The sequence below is a fragment of the Hydra viridissima genome, unplaced genomic scaffold (assembly GCF_058129835.1).
Source record: "Hydra viridissima isolate aposymbiotic clone 2 unplaced genomic scaffold, HvirCarnegie_v1 scaffold_5, whole genome shotgun sequence".
Classification (NCBI taxonomy): Eukaryota; Metazoa; Cnidaria; class Hydrozoa; order Anthoathecata; family Hydridae; genus Hydra; species Hydra viridissima.
Window position 1 is genome coordinate 1,559,931 of NW_028324304.1, and position 18,710 is coordinate 1,578,640.

General features: G+C 37.6%; 4 protein-coding genes and 2 pseudogenes across 4 annotated transcripts; 2 read left to right on the forward strand and 4 right to left on the reverse strand.

Annotated features, from left to right (window-relative positions):
* Positions 1–2,853: 2,853 nt before the first annotated feature.
* LOC149887846 (histone H3) lies at positions 2,854–3,264 on the reverse strand. Its single transcript, XM_090088922.1, has one exon. The coding sequence runs from the start codon at positions 3,262–3,264 to the stop codon at positions 2,854–2,856; it is 411 nt and encodes a 136-aa protein (XP_089945048.1).
* Positions 3,265–4,855: 1,591 nt separating this feature from the next.
* Positions 4,856–5,260, reverse strand: LOC149887847 (late histone H2B.L4 pseudogene; annotated as a pseudogene).
* A 294-nt stretch (positions 5,261–5,554) lies between these two features.
* On the forward strand, positions 5,555–5,944 carry LOC149887848 (histone H2A, orphon). Its single transcript, XM_090088923.1, has one exon. The coding sequence runs from the start codon at positions 5,555–5,557 to the stop codon at positions 5,942–5,944; it is 390 nt and encodes a 129-aa protein (XP_089945049.1).
* Positions 5,945–11,144: 5,200 nt separating this feature from the next.
* On the reverse strand, positions 11,145–11,555 carry LOC149887849 (histone H3). Its single transcript, XM_090088925.1, has one exon. The coding sequence runs from the start codon at positions 11,553–11,555 to the stop codon at positions 11,145–11,147; it is 411 nt and encodes a 136-aa protein (XP_089945051.1).
* Positions 11,556–13,146: 1,591 nt separating this feature from the next.
* Positions 13,147–13,551, reverse strand: LOC149887850 (late histone H2B.L4 pseudogene; annotated as a pseudogene).
* A 294-nt stretch (positions 13,552–13,845) lies between these two features.
* On the forward strand, positions 13,846–14,235 carry LOC149887851 (histone H2A, orphon). Its single transcript, XM_090088926.1, has one exon. It carries the CDS (start codon positions 13,846–13,848, stop codon positions 14,233–14,235), a length of 390 nt encoding a protein of 129 aa, XP_089945052.1.
* The last annotated feature ends 4,475 nt before the right edge of the window (positions 14,236–18,710 follow it).

Below are 18,710 nucleotides of genomic sequence, written 5' to 3' on the forward strand. Positions count from 1 at the left end.
TAACTAACTAACTAACTAACTAACTAACTAACTAACTAACTAACTAACTAACTAACTAACTAACTAACTAACTAACCAACTAACTCACTGAGAGACTAACTAACTAACTAACTAACTAACTAACTAACTAACTAACTAACTAACTAACTAACTAACTAACTAACTAACTAACTAACTAACTAACTAACTAACTAACTAACTAACTAACTAACTAACTAACTAACTAACTAACTAACTAACTAACTAACTAACTAACTAACTAACTAACTAACTAACTAACTAACTAACTAACTAACAACAACTAACTCACTGAGAGACTAACTAACTAACTAACTAACTAACTAACTAACTAACTAACTAACTAACTAACTAACTAACTAACTAACTAACTAACTAACTAACTAACCAACTAACTAACTAACTAACTAACTAACTAACTAACTAACTAACTAACTAACTAACTAACTAACTAACCAACTAACTCACTGAGAGACTAACTAACTAACTAACTAACTAACTAACTAACTAACTAACTAACTAACTAACTAACTAACTAACTAACTAACTAACTAACTAACTAACTAACTAACTAACTAACTAACTAACTAACTAACTAACTAACTAACTAACTAACTAACTAACTAACTAACTAAGTAGCTGACTTTGTATTTGTTTTTCAATTATGAACGAGTTCCTTGCAAGATAGATATTTCTGTTGCATTTGTTAGCCTTTATTTTTAGCAAAAATAAAATTCCAACTGGTGCTTTTCTAATGTCAAGGACCTCGCTAAGGCTAAAGCAGCTAAGCCTAATGGTTATGATGTTATAAAGCGGAGAAAAATGAACTTTTCTGAAAATGAAAAAACGAGAGATGGAATTGATCTGCAATAACTTCGGTTGTGAACACCTTATAACTGATGCCTCGCGCGATTTTAATAACTTTGCATCATGCAAAAGCCGCCAAATTCACGATTCACGAGTGTTAAAGTGTCATTTTTGAAATGCCAGTTATGAGCGCATGAAATCAAAAGCGAAATTTGCACTTTGAAAAGCAAACGGAAATGTAGAGCATCTTTTAAAATCGCCATATTCTAATTCAGTTTTGCCTTTATGAACTTGAACAAAAGTTGCATGCCTTCCCAAGACTGCACAATTGTAAAGAAAACACCAAGCTTCGCTCGAACGATGACTATGAAGACGAAGAACCGAATGGACCCCGTATTGTGCATTCGTCACTCATTCTCTTATCTCCTCAAACGTTTTTTTACCGTTACCTTCCATAATGAATTTTATTTTTTATTTATTTTTTTTTTTTACGATGTCCAGAACTTTCAGGTTGCTAAGTTTTTCCTTTTTTTCTAGTGTCCGCGACTTTATATATGTTGACTGCGTTATCGCAGTTTTAGCCTTCGATCGTTTTTGTTAACGAACACGAATAAGCACAACATAGTGTTCCTTTTTCATGGAATGTTCTTTGTTGTGTCTCTGTGTTTAGAAAAAGAATTGGTCTGAACTAAAAATCGTCGTTAGTACGCGTTGCTAACGCATTAAATATTCCAGCAATCGCGCGTGTTTGTGCCCTTCGCCTCTATTGAGTTTGTATGGTACCAAATGCTTAGAAGAGATTGGCATAAGCTTTTTTGGGAAGCCATATGGTTCAGTTTCTTGATGAAATTAAGCTGCTTTGTCCAGAGTAAGTAGCGCTGATGTTATTTGGCCATGCGCGCACTCGATTGCTTTTAAAGACTATTTTTTCGATGTTTTGATGCGATACCTTTCGCTTCTAACATGCTGTGGCACCGAAACGCCGCAATTTACAAAGCGTCACTATTCTTTAGAAGATTTCAAAACTAATGAAGCTTTAAGAGAGCGAGAGACGCGAGCTGTGGAGGTTTGCCTGTCAACACGAAAACACACTTTGCAGTCTGACGGTGGAGCAAAAAAAAAAAAAAAAAAGTCTCCTCGACAGTCCGCATAAAACTCCGCTTGAAAAATAAAAACATCTAAACATCTAGAAGTTTTATAAAAACGAACGCAACGTTTCTCTGAAACACGACAAAAAAAAAATGACTGAAGCTGCATCTCCGAAAAAGGCCACAAAGAAGTCTGCGCCTAAAAAGCCTGCTGATCATGCTCCCTACAAGGCGATGATTGTCGATGCTATTAATTCGCTTAAAGAACGCAAAGGGTCGTCAAGACAAGCTATCGCCAAGCACGTCAAGGCCAACAACAAGGTGGGTGAAAACGTCGATTCGCAAGTCAAGATTAATTTAAAGCGCATGGTGGTTGCTGGCGAGCTCGTACAAGTGAAAGGAACTGGCGCGTCGGGTTCTTTTAGAATTGCAGCTAAGCCCAAACCGTTAAAGAAGCCTGCTGCAGTCGCCAAGAAGCACAAAAAAGAAGCCAAAGAAGTAAAGAAGCCTGCTGAAAAGAAGAGCACGCCAAAAAAGAAAGCTGCGTCAGTGAAAAAAGTCGCACAAAAAGAGAAAGTGAAAAAAGCTACTCCTAAGAAAAAAGTGACTCCCGCAAAAAAGAGCGCCCAGAAACCGGTTGCTAAAAAGCCCGCAGTAAAGAAAGTGAAAGCGACACCTAAGAAGAAAGCTGCAGCCAAGAAAACCATCGCAAAAGTGGAAAAGAAATAACCTAACCTACCCCGCTTTTTGTCAAACGGCTATTTTCATAGCCACACATCTTTCTAAAAACAAAGTTCCAGGCGTAGAACTTGTTTACTTTGTGTTTGTTTGTTTGTTGTTTTTTTTTTTTGTTTTGTTTTGTTTTAAGGCACTAAGCCGACAACGTTTTTAACAGATTTGTGGCTATGAAAATAGCCGTTTTGTTTAGAAGCACCATTTTTTAAGCTCGCTCTCCTCTGATTCTTCTCGCCAACTGAATGTCTTTTGGCATAATAGTGACACGCTTTGCATGGATGGCGCACAAGTTGGTATCTTCGAAGAGACCCACTAAGTAGGCTTCTGAAGCTTCTTGTAAGGCCATGACGGCGGTGCTTTGGAAACGCAAGTCAGTCTTGAAATCTTGAGCTATTTCGCGAACCAATCGCTGGAAGGGTAGTTTTCTGATTAGGAGCTCTGTCGATTTTTGGTATCTTCGGATCTCTCTCAAAGCTACGGTACCGGGTCGGTATCTGTGGGGTTTCTTTACTCCGCCGGTAGCCGGGGCACTCTTTCTTGCTGCTTTTGTTGCCAGCTGCTTTCTCGGTGCTTTACCGCCGGTAGATTTTCTAGCTGTTTGTTTTGTGCGGGCCATTGTAAGTTACGCTTACACTTATCAGTTTAAGTTGAACTTTTGAAGTTTTTCAATTTAACGCGTTTTGTTGACATTTTTAGACTTTGCCGCGACTTAAAGCTGCATTCTGATTGGTGCTAAGAAAGTGCTCTTTGATTGGTTCAAGTACAAATGCAAAATAAGGCATTAAGGCCACGTAGGCGTGTTTTTTGGCTACGGGAAAAGAGAGCGCGTTTGTCTCGCCTCTACAATTTCTGCTTTTTTAAACACTTCAAAGACAGGTCGACGTAGTGGAATTCCGAAAAGAAACTTTTCTGCTCTGTTTGCGAACGGATAAAAGCGTTAAATGCGAAAACGCGCGTTAAAAACAAGGCAGTTTGTTTTGGTTTTTTTTTTTTTTGTTTTTTTGGTTCAGATGGCTTTTTGACGAAGGACCGTTGCGATTGGTTGTTTGACGAAGATGTTTCCATCTATGTAGGGTAAAAGTCGCGCTTCCAGCGCATAATAAAAACAAAAAGAAACGCAAAAAGACAGTAATTGAACTTCAAACAATTTTAATCATGTCTGGTCGCGGTAAAGGAGGAAAAGGACTTGGAAAAGGAGGCGCAAAGCGTCATCGCAAGATTTTACGTGATAACATCCAAGGAATCACAAAGCCCGCCATACGTCGTCTAGCTCGTCGCGGTGGTGTTAAGCGTATCTCTGGACTTATCTACGAGGAGACTCGAGGCGTTCTAAAAGTCTTTTTGGAAAACGTTATTCGCGACGCTGTAACATACACAGAGCATGCCAAGAGAAAGACAGTCACCGCTATGGACGTTGTCTACGCATTAAAAAGACAAGGTCGCACATTGTACGGCTTTGGTGGTTAAAAGGGGAACACCTCAGCAATCAAAAACGGCTATTTTTATAGCCACACATCTGTTTTAAACGTTAATAGGCAATCTAGAACTTGAACGCTGCACCGCGATAAGCAGAGGGGGTGTGTAAAAACGGTTTAGTTTACCAGTTTCAGTTTGTTTCAATCGAAATGAAAAGCAATTGAATTGATTTCTAAGTAATGTTTTTTAGCGAGGCATAGTTTAACTGAGTGTTTAGAGTAGACGCTTGACACATAAAGTGTTTTGCTCACCATCATCGGGCTAGAAAGGTGATTTTTATCTAAAGCGCTGCTTTAAGTCTGATTTCCTAAAGATGCGCGCAATACATTTGAAAAAAAAAAAAAAAAAGAAAAAAGAAAAAAGGAGCAAAAGTGTGGTAGTAGCAGCAAATAATAACGATGGGTGGGTCATAAGGGCTAAGGTTTTGATCAAAAGCAAAAAGGTGGCGCTCAAGTAGTTGTTGAAAGATTTTCTCACGCGTTTACCTACTGTAATAACTTTTTGTATCCAAAGTGGATGCAAAAGCTATACGTTTAAACATCAAAAAAAGCAAGTCTAGAAAAGCGCTCGCTCTTTAGACGCGGTGTCGCAATTTAAAACGAGCAAACAATGGCTGCCTAGCTATTGCATTTTAAGTACTTTCTCTCTACTACAATTTAAGGCGTTCTAATGCGTACAATGCTTTTACAAGATGTGTGGCTATGAAAATAGCCGTTTAGATAGCGCTCCATCTATTTACTGCTGGTGTACTTAGTAACAGCCTTGGTGCCTTCGCTCACTGCGTGTTTGGCCAACTCACCGGGAAGTAAGAGGCGCACAGCTGTTTGAATTTCACGCGAAGAGATGGTTGATTTCTTGTTTTGGAGGGCTAGTCGTGAAGCTTCTGAAGCGATTCTTTCAAAAATGTCGTTGACGAAAGAATTCATGATGCTCATCGCTTTGGAAGAAACACCAACATCAGGGTGAACTTGCTTCAAGACGTTGTAAATGTAAATGGCGTAGGATTCTCGCCTCTTTCTCTTGCGCTTTTTGTCTCCAGTACCAGCGATCTTGCCGCCTTTCTTACCAGCGCGTTTTTCCCCCTTTTTGGCCACCTTGGGCGCTTGTTTTCCTCCGGCCTTTGGAGCGTCAGACATGTCGACGAGTTTTAGAGAATTGAAATTTGAAATTACAAGCAACCGAATCACTTCCTATATAAAGCGCAGTTGTGGTCTCCAATTCGAGAACATTTCTGTTTCTCGCAAGCTCATTGGTTCTTCAAAGATTAACTAATTTGCGCATTGTTTGACGGAGTTTTTCTATTCGTTAAAAAAAGTGCAGTTCGAGACCAAATGTTTTTGATAAGAAAAAGGAATTTTGTAAGTTGATTTCAAAGCGCGCACAAATATCTCTAGGTTGTCTCTCGTTGTTTCTCAGTGTAAGAAATTAAAATGTCAGGACGTGGAAAAGGAGGAAAAGCTAAAGCCAAGGCAAAGACTCGATCGTTCAGAGCCGGACTTCAGTTTCCAGTCGGTCGTGTTCACCGATTTTTGCGCAAAGGACACTACGCCAATCGCATCGGTTCAGGCGCACCTGTCTATTTAGCTGCTGTTTTGGAGTATCTCTCCGCCGAAATTTTGGAGTTGGCCGGTAACGCTGCTCGTGACAATAAGAAAGCTAGAATCATTCCTCGACACTTACAGTTAGCTGTTCGCAATGACGAAGAGTTGAACAAGTTGTTGTCAGGTGTTACTATAGCCAGTGGCGGTGTGCTGCCAAACATACAAGCCGTTTTGCTTCCCAAGAAGAACGAAAAGGTTCCAAAACCAGCAGCCAAATAAACGGTACTCTGAACACAAGATAAAAAATAAAGGCTATTTTCATAGCCACACATCTGTTAAAAACATGACGGCATGAGCTTAAACACACTAAGGAGAATATAAAGAAGTGTGTGTGTGTGTGTGTGTGTGTGTGTGTGTGTGTGTGTAAGGAAGGGAGGGGAGGGGGGTTCAAAATCTCTTTTTAAAGCTGTTAGGGGATAAAAAGAGCACACGCATCCCGTTACAAAAAAATACATGGTGGGGTTTACACGCCATCTTTGAAACGTTTTAAGTTATAACCTGAGGGAGAAAAAACAGTTCGGTTACCTCACAGGTCACGTGCATGTTCAAGATTCCAAGTTTTGAAAGGATCCAACGTAACTTGAATAAAAAGTGAACACGCACGTGCCCAGATTGGCGACCATCTATAGGCTGTAGGAAAATAACAAAGAAGATTTAAGCGCCTCCGTAAGAATTTAGCTCCCTTAGGATTTCAGCAAAAAAGTATATTTAGCGGAGAAAAAAACAAAGAGCGAGGTTAAGCAGCAGTGACGGCATTAGCATCAGCAGCAGCAACAAAAACAAAACAAAACAAAAAAAAACAAACAAAAAAGCGGCAGCACGAAAAAAAAAAAAAAAAAAAAAAATTTCCGTTTTTTACACTTGCGTGTTTGTCTGTGTGTAATCCTTAATTGCATGGTTTTTTGTTGTTGGTTTTACCTTGTCATTTTTCTTCTGCGCACGTTCTCTTGGTCAGTAGTTTTTTGAAATGCGAAAAAAAACGTCAACGAAAAGAAGTGAACGGGTCATTGCACGTCATGTCTAACAAACAAGAGGGGTAAAGACAAAGACGTCCGCTGTCGAAAACTCATACATACTCCAAGCTGACACACTCTTGAGACACTTCGAAATAAAGCAAATGATCAAAGTCATAACACTTGACAAAGTCGAAACAAAAATCACAGCATGCGCAGACAACCCTTTATTTTACATTAAAGGAAAAAAACGTAAAGCTAGAACTAAACATTCCTTCAATTAAAACACGTCAAACTTGCGACGGGCACAAAACTCAACATATAACAAAGTTACGACGCTCTAGTTCTTTTACATTTTGTTTTCTAAATGACCCGTCCCTAAAACCCCGGAAAGAATAAAACGCGACAGTCGAGTTGTTGGCCAATACCTTTTTTCACAGTAACTATCAGGTGTTTCTCGCAACGTCGGATGGGTTGCTGAAACCTTAAAAAAGAACTTTAAAAAGCTTGTGGGGTAGCGTTAGTTCTCATGCTATTTTAACAAAGTACTAAAACTTTAGTTAAAGTAATAAGATTTTACAAAGTAGCTACATTTTAATTATTGTCCTCATTTATCGTCATCTATCGTCATTTTTCACGTATCTGCCTAACTTAGTACCTAACAAACTAACTAAGATACAAACTAACTAACTGAATGACTAACTAACTGACTGACTAACCAACTAACTGACTGACTGACTAACTAACTAACTGACTGACTAACTAACTAACTAACTAACTAACTGATTGACTAACTAACTAACTAACTAACCAACTAACTAACTAACTAACTAACTAACTAACTAACTAACTAACTAACTAACTAACTAACTAACTAACTAACCAACTAACTCACTGAGAGACTAACTAACTAACTAACTAACTAACTAACTAACTAACTAACTAACTAACTAACTAACCAACTAACTCACTGAGAGACTAACTAACTAACTAACTAACTAACTGACTAACTAACTAACTAACTAACTAACTAACTAACTGACTAACTAACTAACTAACTAACTAACTAACTAACTAACTAACTAACTAACTAACTAACTAACTAACTAAATAACTAACTAACTAACTAACTAAATAACTAACTAACTATCTAACTAACCAACTAACTCACTGAGAGACTAACTAACTAACTAACTAACTAACTGACTAACTAACTAACTAACTAACTAACTAACTAACTAACTAACTGACTAACTAACTAACTAACTAACTAACTAACTAACTAACTAACTAACTAACTAACCAACTAACTCACTGAGAGACTAACTAACTAACTAACTAACTAACTAACTAACTAACTAACTAACTAACTAACTAACTAACCAACTAACTCACTGAGAGACTAACTAACTAACTAACTAACTAACTAACTAACTAACTAACTAACTAACTAACTAACTAACTAACCAACTAACTCACTGAGAGACTAACTAACTAACTAACTAACTAACTAACTAACTAACTAACTAACTGACTAACTAACTAACTAACTAACTAACTAACTAACTAACTAACTAACTAACTAACTAACTAACTAACTAACTAACTAACTAACTAACTAACTAACTAACTAACTAACTAACTAACTAACTAACTAACTAACTAACTAACTAACTAACTAACTAACTAACTAACTAACCAACTAACTCACTGAGAGACTAACTAACTAACTAACTAACTAACTAACTAACTAACTAACTAACTAACTAACTAACTAACTAACTAACTAACTAACTAACTAACTAACTAACTAACTAACTAACTAACTAACTAACTAACTAACTAACTAACTAACTAACTAACTAACTAACTAACTAACTAACTAACTAACTAACTAACTAACTAACTAACTAACCAACTAACTCACTGAGAGACTAACTAACTAACTAACTAACTAACTAACTAACTAACTAACTAACTAACTAACTAACTAACTAACTAACTAACTAACTAACTAACTAACCAACTAACTAACTAACTAACTAACTAACTAACTAACTAACTAACTAACTAACTAACTAACTAACTAACCAACTAACTCACTGAGAGACTAACTAACTAACTAACTAACTAACTAACTAACTAACTAACTAACTAACTAACTAACTAACTAACTAACTAACTAACTAACTAACTAACTAACTAACTAACTAACTAACTAACTAACTAACTAACTAACTAACTAACTAACTAACTAACTAACTAAGTAGCTGACTTTGTATTTGTTTTTCAATTATGAACGAGTTCCTTGCAAGATAGATATTTCTGTTGCATTTGTTAGCCTTTATTTTTAGCAAAAATAAAATTCCAACTGGTGCTTTTCTAATGTCAAGGACCTCGCTAAGGCTAAAGCAGCTAAGCCTAATGGTTATGATGTTATAAAGCGGAGAAAAATGAACTTTTCTGAAAATGAAAAAACGAGAGATGGAATTGATCTGCAATAACTTCGGTTGTGAACACCTTATAACTGATGCCTCGCGCGATTTTAATAACTTTGCATCATGCAAAAGCCGCCAAATTCACGATTCACGAGTGTTAAAGTGTCATTTTTGAAATGCCAGTTATGAGCGCATGAAATCAAAAGCGAAATTTGCACTTTGAAAAGCAAACGGAAATGTAGAGCATCTTTTAAAATCGCCATATTCTAATTCAGTTTTGCCTTTATGAACTTGAACAAAAGTTGCATGCCTTCCCAAGACTGCACAATTGTAAAGAAAACACCAAGCTTCGCTCGAACGATGACTATGAAGACGAAGAACCGAATGGACCCCGTATTGTGCATTCGTCACTCATTCTCTTATCTCCTCAAACGTTTTTTTACCGTTACCTTCCATAATGAATTTTATTTTTTATTTATTTTTTTTTTTTACGATGTCCAGAACTTTCAGGTTGCTAAGTTTTTCCTTTTTTTCTAGTGTCCGCGACTTTATATATGTTGACTGCGTTATCGCAGTTTTAGCCTTCGATCGTTTTTGTTAACGAACACGAATAAGCACAACATAGTGTTCCTTTTTCATGGAATGTTCTTTGTTGTGTCTCTGTGTTTAGAAAAAGAATTGGTCTGAACTAAAAATCGTCGTTAGTACGCGTTGCTAACGCATTAAATATTCCAGCAATCGCGCGTGTTTGTGCCCTTCGCCTCTATTGAGTTTGTATGGTACCAAATGCTTAGAAGAGATTGGCATAAGCTTTTTTGGGAAGCCATATGGTTCAGTTTCTTGATGAAATTAAGCTGCTTTGTCCAGAGTAAGTAGCGCTGATGTTATTTGGCCATGCGCGCACTCGATTGCTTTTAAAGACTATTTTTTCGATGTTTTGATGCGATACCTTTCGCTTCTAACATGCTGTGGCACCGAAACGCCGCAATTTACAAAGCGTCACTATTCTTTAGAAGATTTCAAAACTAATGAAGCTTTAAGAGAGCGAGAGACGCGAGCTGTGGAGGTTTGCCTGTCAACACGAAAACACACTTTGCAGTCTGACGGTGGAGCAAAAAAAAAAAAAAAAAAGTCTCCTCGACAGTCCGCATAAAACTCCGCTTGAAAAATAAAAACATCTAAACATCTAGAAGTTTTATAAAAACGAACGCAACGTTTCTCTGAAACACGACAAAAAAAAAATGACTGAAGCTGCATCTCCGAAAAAGGCCACAAAGAAGTCTGCGCCTAAAAAGCCTGCTGATCATGCTCCCTACAAGGCGATGATTGTCGATGCTATTAATTCGCTTAAAGAACGCAAAGGGTCGTCAAGACAAGCTATCGCCAAGCACGTCAAGGCCAACAACAAGGTGGGTGAAAACGTCGATTCGCAAGTCAAGATTAATTTAAAGCGCATGGTGGTTGCTGGCGAGCTCGTACAAGTGAAAGGAACTGGCGCGTCGGGTTCTTTTAGAATTGCAGCTAAGCCCAAACCGTTAAAGAAGCCTGCTGCAGTCGCCAAGAAGCACAAAAAAGAAGCCAAAGAAGTAAAGAAGCCTGCTGAAAAGAAGAGCACGCCAAAAAAGAAAGCTGCGTCAGTGAAAAAAGTCGCACAAAAAGAGAAAGTGAAAAAAGCTACTCCTAAGAAAAAAGTGACTCCCGCAAAAAAGAGCGCCCAGAAACCGGTTGCTAAAAAGCCCGCAGTAAAGAAAGTGAAAGCGACACCTAAGAAGAAAGCTGCAGCCAAGAAAACCATCGCAAAAGTGGAAAAGAAATAACCTAACCTACCCCGCTTTTTGTCAAACGGCTATTTTCATAGCCACACATCTTTCTAAAAACAAAGTTCCAGGCGTAGAACTTGTTTACTTTGTGTTTGTTTGTTTGTTGTTTTTTTTTTTTGTTTTGTTTTGTTTTAAGGCACTAAGCCGACAACGTTTTTAACAGATTTGTGGCTATGAAAATAGCCGTTTTGTTTAGAAGCACCATTTTTTAAGCTCGCTCTCCTCTGATTCTTCTCGCCAACTGAATGTCTTTTGGCATAATAGTGACACGCTTTGCATGGATGGCGCACAAGTTGGTATCTTCGAAGAGACCCACTAAGTAGGCTTCTGAAGCTTCTTGTAAGGCCATGACGGCGGTGCTTTGGAAACGCAAGTCAGTCTTGAAATCTTGAGCTATTTCGCGAACCAATCGCTGGAAGGGTAGTTTTCTGATTAGGAGCTCTGTCGATTTTTGGTATCTTCGGATCTCTCTCAAAGCTACGGTACCGGGTCGGTATCTGTGGGGTTTCTTTACTCCGCCGGTAGCCGGGGCACTCTTTCTTGCTGCTTTTGTTGCCAGCTGCTTTCTCGGTGCTTTACCGCCGGTAGATTTTCTAGCTGTTTGTTTTGTGCGGGCCATTGTAAGTTACGCTTACACTTATCAGTTTAAGTTGAACTTTTGAAGTTTTTCAATTTAACGCGTTTTGTTGACATTTTTAGACTTTGCCGCGACTTAAAGCTGCATTCTGATTGGTGCTAAGAAAGTGCTCTTTGATTGGTTCAAGTACAAATGCAAAATAAGGCATTAAGGCCACGTAGGCGTGTTTTTTGGCTACGGGAAAAGAGAGCGCGTTTGTCTCGCCTCTACAATTTCTGCTTTTTTAAACACTTCAAAGACAGGTCGACGTAGTGGAATTCCGAAAAGAAACTTTTCTGCTCTGTTTGCGAACGGATAAAAGCGTTAAATGCGAAAACGCGCGTTAAAAACAAGGCAGTTTGTTTTGGTTTTTTTTTTTTTTGTTTTTTTGGTTCAGATGGCTTTTTGACGAAGGACCGTTGCGATTGGTTGTTTGACGAAGATGTTTCCATCTATGTAGGGTAAAAGTCGCGCTTCCAGCGCATAATAAAAACAAAAAGAAACGCAAAAAGACAGTAATTGAACTTCAAACAATTTTAATCATGTCTGGTCGCGGTAAAGGAGGAAAAGGACTTGGAAAAGGAGGCGCAAAGCGTCATCGCAAGATTTTACGTGATAACATCCAAGGAATCACAAAGCCCGCCATACGTCGTCTAGCTCGTCGCGGTGGTGTTAAGCGTATCTCTGGACTTATCTACGAGGAGACTCGAGGCGTTCTAAAAGTCTTTTTGGAAAACGTTATTCGCGACGCTGTAACATACACAGAGCATGCCAAGAGAAAGACAGTCACCGCTATGGACGTTGTCTACGCATTAAAAAGACAAGGTCGCACATTGTACGGCTTTGGTGGTTAAAAGGGGAACACCTCAGCAATCAAAAACGGCTATTTTTATAGCCACACATCTGTTTTAAACGTTAATAGGCAATCTAGAACTTGAACGCTGCACCGCGATAAGCAGAGGGGGTGTGTAAAAACGGTTTAGTTTACCAGTTTCAGTTTGTTTCAATCGAAATGAAAAGCAATTGAATTGATTTCTAAGTAATGTTTTTTAGCGAGGCATAGTTTAACTGAGTGTTTAGAGTAGACGCTTGACACATAAAGTGTTTTGCTCACCATCATCGGGCTAGAAAGGTGATTTTTATCTAAAGCGCTGCTTTAAGTCTGATTTCCTAAAGATGCGCGCAATACATTTGAAAAAAAAAAAAAAAAAGAAAAAAGAAAAAAGGAGCAAAAGTGTGGTAGTAGCAGCAAATAATAACGATGGGTGGGTCATAAGGGCTAAGGTTTTGATCAAAAGCAAAAAGGTGGCGCTCAAGTAGTTGTTGAAAGATTTTCTCACGCGTTTACCTACTGTAATAACTTTTTGTATCCAAAGTGGATGCAAAAGCTATACGTTTAAACATCAAAAAAAGCAAGTCTAGAAAAGCGCTCGCTCTTTAGACGCGGTGTCGCAATTTAAAACGAGCAAACAATGGCTGCCTAGCTATTGCATTTTAAGTACTTTCTCTCTACTACAATTTAAGGCGTTCTAATGCGTACAATGCTTTTACAAGATGTGTGGCTATGAAAATAGCCGTTTAGATAGCGCTCCATCTATTTACTGCTGGTGTACTTAGTAACAGCCTTGGTGCCTTCGCTCACTGCGTGTTTGGCCAACTCACCGGGAAGTAAGAGGCGCACAGCTGTTTGAATTTCACGCGAAGAGATGGTTGATTTCTTGTTTTGGAGGGCTAGTCGTGAAGCTTCTGAAGCGATTCTTTCAAAAATGTCGTTGACGAAAGAATTCATGATGCTCATCGCTTTGGAAGAAACACCAACATCAGGGTGAACTTGCTTCAAGACGTTGTAAATGTAAATGGCGTAGGATTCTCGCCTCTTTCTCTTGCGCTTTTTGTCTCCAGTACCAGCGATCTTGCCGCCTTTCTTACCAGCGCGTTTTTCCCCCTTTTTGGCCACCTTGGGCGCTTGTTTTCCTCCGGCCTTTGGAGCGTCAGACATGTCGACGAGTTTTAGAGAATTGAAATTTGAAATTACAAGCAACCGAATCACTTCCTATATAAAGCGCAGTTGTGGTCTCCAATTCGAGAACATTTCTGTTTCTCGCAAGCTCATTGGTTCTTCAAAGATTAACTAATTTGCGCATTGTTTGACGGAGTTTTTCTATTCGTTAAAAAAAGTGCAGTTCGAGACCAAATGTTTTTGATAAGAAAAAGGAATTTTGTAAGTTGATTTCAAAGCGCGCACAAATATCTCTAGGTTGTCTCTCGTTGTTTCTCAGTGTAAGAAATTAAAATGTCAGGACGTGGAAAAGGAGGAAAAGCTAAAGCCAAGGCAAAGACTCGATCGTTCAGAGCCGGACTTCAGTTTCCAGTCGGTCGTGTTCACCGATTTTTGCGCAAAGGACACTACGCCAATCGCATCGGTTCAGGCGCACCTGTCTATTTAGCTGCTGTTTTGGAGTATCTCTCCGCCGAAATTTTGGAGTTGGCCGGTAACGCTGCTCGTGACAATAAGAAAGCTAGAATCATTCCTCGACACTTACAGTTAGCTGTTCGCAATGACGAAGAGTTGAACAAGTTGTTGTCAGGTGTTACTATAGCCAGTGGCGGTGTGCTGCCAAACATACAAGCCGTTTTGCTTCCCAAGAAGAACGAAAAGGTTCCAAAACCAGCAGCCAAATAAACGGTACTCTGAACACAAGATAAAAAATAAAGGCTATTTTCATAGCCACACATCTGTTAAAAACATGACGGCATGAGCTTAAACACACTAAGGAGAATATAAAGAAGTGTGTGTGTGTGTGTGTGTGTGTGTGTGTGTGTGTGTAAGGAAGGGAGGGGAGGGGGGTTCAAAATCTCTTTTTAAAGCTGTTAGGGGATAAAAAGAGCACACGCATCCCGTTACAAAAAAATACATGGTGGGGTTTACACGCCATCTTTGAAACGTTTTAAGTTATAACCTGAGGGAGAAAAAACAGTTCGGTTACCTCACAGGTCACGTGCATGTTCAAGATTCCAAGTTTTGAAAGGATCCAACGTAACTTGAATAAAAAGTGAACACGCACGTGCCCAGATTGGCGACCATCTATAGGCTGTAGGAAAATAACAAAGAAGATTTAAGCGCCTCCGTAAGAATTTAGCTCCCTTAGGATTTCAGCAAAAAAGTATATTTAGCGGAGAAAAAAACAAAGAGCGAGGTTAAGCAGCAGTGACGGCATTAGCATCAGCAGCAGCAACAAAAACAAAACAAAACAAAAAAAAACAAACAAAAAAGCGGCAGCACGAAAAAAAAAAAAAAAAAAATTTCCGTTTTTTACACTTGCGTGTTTGTCTGTGTGTAATCCTTAATTGCATGGTTTTTTGTTGTTGGTTTTACCTTGTCATTTTTCTTCTGCGCACGTTCTCTTGGTCAGTAGTTTTTTGAAATGCGAAAAAAAACGTCAACGAAAAGAAGTGAACGGGTCATTGCACGTCATGTCTAACAAACAAGAGGGGTAAAGACAAAGACGTCCGCTGTCGAAAACTCATACATACTCCAAGCTGACACACTCTTGAGACACTTCGAAATAAAGCAAATGATCAAAGTCATAACACTTGACAAAGTCGAAACAAAAATCACAGCATGCGCAGACAACCCTTTATTTTACATTAAAGGAAAAAAACGTAAAGCTAGAACTAAACATTCCTTCAATTAAAACACGTCAAACTTGCGACGGGCACAAAACTCAACATATAACAAAGTTACGACGCTCTAGTTCTTTTACATTTTGTTTTCTAAATGACCCGTCCCTAAAACCCCGGAAAGAATAAAACGCGACAGTCGAGTTGTTGGCCAATACCTTTTTTCACAGTAACTATCAGGTGTTTCTCGCAACGTCGGATGGGTTGCTGAAACCTTAAAAAAGAACTTTAAAAAGCTTGTGGGGTAGCGTTAGTTCTCATGCTATTTTAACAAAGTACTAAAACTTTAGTTAAAGTAATAAGATTTTACAAAGTAGCTACATTTTAATTATTGTCCTCATTTATCGTCATCTATCGTCATTTTTCACGTATCTGCCTAACTTAGTACCTAACAAACTAACTAAGATACAAACTAACTAACTGAATGACTAACTAACTGACTGACTAACCAACTAACTGACTGACTGACTAACTAACTAACTGACTGACTAACTAACTAACTAACTAACTAACTGATTGACTAACTAACTAACTAACTAACCAACTAACTAACTAACTAACTAACTAACTAACTAACTAACTAACTAACTAACTAACTAACTAACTAACTAACCAACTAACTCACTGAGAGACTAACTAACTAACTAACTAACTAACTAACTAACTAACTAACTAACTAACTAACTAACCAACTAACTCACTGAGAGACTAACTAACTAACTAACTAACTAACTGACTAACTAACTAACTAACTAACTAACTAACTAACTGACTAACTAACTAACTAACTAACTAACTAACTAACTAACTAACTAACTAACTAACTAACTAACTAACTAACTAAATAACTAACTAACTAACTAACTAAATAACTAACTAACTATCTAACTAACCAACTAACTCACTGAGAGACTAACTAACTAACTAACTAACTAACTGACTAACTAACTAACTAACTAACTAACTAACTAACTAACTAACTGACTAACTAACTAACTAACTAACTAACTAACTAACTAACTAACTAACTAACTAACCAACTAACTCACTGAGAGACTAACTAACTAACTAACTAACTAACTAACTAACTAACTAACTAACTAACTAACTAACTAACCAACTAACTCACTGAGAGACTAACTAACTAACTAACTAACTAACTAACTAACTAACTAACTAACTAACTAACTAACTAACTAACCAACTAACTCACTGAGAGACTAACTAACTAACTAACTAACTAACTAACTAACTAACTAACTAACTGACTAACTAACTAACTAACTAACTAACTAACTAACTAACTAACTAACTAACTAACTAACTAACTAACTAACTAACTAACTAACTAACTAACTAACTAACTAACTAACTAACTAACTAACTAACTAACTAACTAACTAACTAACTAACTAACTAACTAACTAACCAACTAACTCACTGAGAGACTAACTAACTAACTAACTAACTAACTAACTAACTAACTAACTAACTAACTAACTAACTAACTAACTAACTAACTAACTAACTAACTAACTAACTAACTAACTAACTAACTAACTAACTAACTAACTAACTAACTAACTAACTAACTAACTAACTAACTAACTAACTAACTAACTAACTAACTAACTAACTAACTAACTAACTAACCAACTAACTCACTGAGAGACTAACTAACTAACTAACTAACTAACTAACTAACTAACTAACTAACTAACTAACTAACTAACTAACTAACTAACTAACTAACTAACTAACCAACTAACTAACTAACTAACTAACTAACTAACTAACTAACTAACTAACTAACTAACTAACTAACTAACCAACTAACTCACTGAGAGACTAACTAACTAACTAACTAACTAACTAACTAACTAACTAACTAACTAACTAACTAACTAACTAACTAACTAACTAACTAACTAACTAACTAACTAACTAACTAACTAACTAACTAACTAACTAACTAACTAACTAACTAACTAACTAACTAAGTAGCTGACTTTGTATTTGTTTTTCAATTATGAACGAGTTCCTTGCAAGATAGATATTTCTGTTGCATTTGTTAGCCTTTATTTTTAGCAAAAATAAAATTCCAACTGGTGCTTTTCTAATGTCAAGGACCTCGCTAAGGCTAAAGCAGCTAAGCCTAATGGTTATGATGTTATAAAGCGGAGAAAAATGAACTTTTCTGAAAATGAAAAAACGAGAGATGGAATTGATCTGCAATAACTTCGGTTGTGAACACCTTATAACTGATGCCTCGCGCGATTTTAATAACTTTGCATCATGCAAAAGCCGCCAAATTCACGATTCACGAGTGTTAAAGTGTCATTTTTGAAATGCCAGTTATGAGCGCATGAAATCAAAAGCGAAATTTGCACTTTGAAAAGCAAACGGAAATGTAGAGCATCTTTTAAAATCGCCATATTCTAATTCAGTTTTGCCTTTATGAACTTGAACAAAAGTTGCATGCCTTCCCAAGACTGCACAATTGTAAAGAAAACACCAAGCTTCGCTCGAACGATGACTATGAAGACGAAGAACCGAATGGACCCCGTATTGTGCATTCGTCACTCATTCTCTTATCTCCTCAAACGTTTTTTTACCGTTACCTTCCATAATGAATTTTATTTTTTATTTATTTTTTTTTTTACGATGTCCAGAACTTTCAGGTTGCTAAGTTTTTCCTTTTTTTCTAGTGTCCGCGACTTTATATATGTTGACTGCGTTATCGCAGTTTTAGCCTTCGATCGTTTTTGTTAACGAACACGAATAAGCACAACATAGTGTTCCTTTTTCATGGAATGTTCTTTGTTGTGTCTCTGTGTTTAGAAAAAGAATTGGTCTGAACTAAAAATCGTCGTTAGTACGCGTTGCTAACGCATTAAATATTCCAGCAATCGCGCGTGTTTGTGCCCTTCGCCTCTATTGAGTTTGTATGGTACCAAATGCTTAGAAGAGATTGGCATAAGCTTTTTTGGGAAGCCATATGGTTCAGTTTCTTGATGAAATTAAGCTGCTTTGTCCAGAGTAAGTAGCGCTGATGTTATTTGGCCATGCGCGCACTCGATTGCTTTTAAAGACTATTTTTTCGATGTTTTGATGCGATACCTTTCGCTTCTAACATGCTGTGGCACCGAAACGCCGCAATTTACAAAGCGTCACTATTCTTTAGAAGATTTCAAAACTAATGAAGCTTTAAGAGAGCGAGAGACGCGAGCTGTGGAGGTTTGCCTGTCAACACGAAAACACACTTTGCAGTCTGACGGTGGAGCAAAAAAAAAAAAAAAAAAGTCTCCTCGACAGTCCGCATAAAACTCCGCTTGAAAAATAAAAACATCTAAACATCTAGAAGTTTTATAAAAACGAACGCAACGTTTCTCTGAAACACGACAAAAAAAAAATGACTGAAGCTGCATCTCCGAAAAAGGCCACAAAGAAGTCTGCGCCTAAAAAGCCTGCTGATCA

Bases quoted from the DNA above. Each gene is read 5' to 3' on its own strand.
- LOC149887846 (XM_090088922.1), bottom strand. From the start codon at position 3,264: ATGGCCCGCACAAAACAAACAGCTAGAAAATCTACCGGCGGTAAAGCA.
- LOC149887849 (XM_090088925.1), bottom strand. From the start codon at position 11,555: ATGGCCCGCACAAAACAAACAGCTAGAAAATCTACCGGCGGTAAAGCA.
- LOC149887848 (XM_090088923.1), top strand. From the start codon at position 5,555: ATGTCAGGACGTGGAAAAGGAGGAAAAGCTAAAGCCAAGGCAAAGACT.
- LOC149887851 (XM_090088926.1), top strand. From the start codon at position 13,846: ATGTCAGGACGTGGAAAAGGAGGAAAAGCTAAAGCCAAGGCAAAGACT.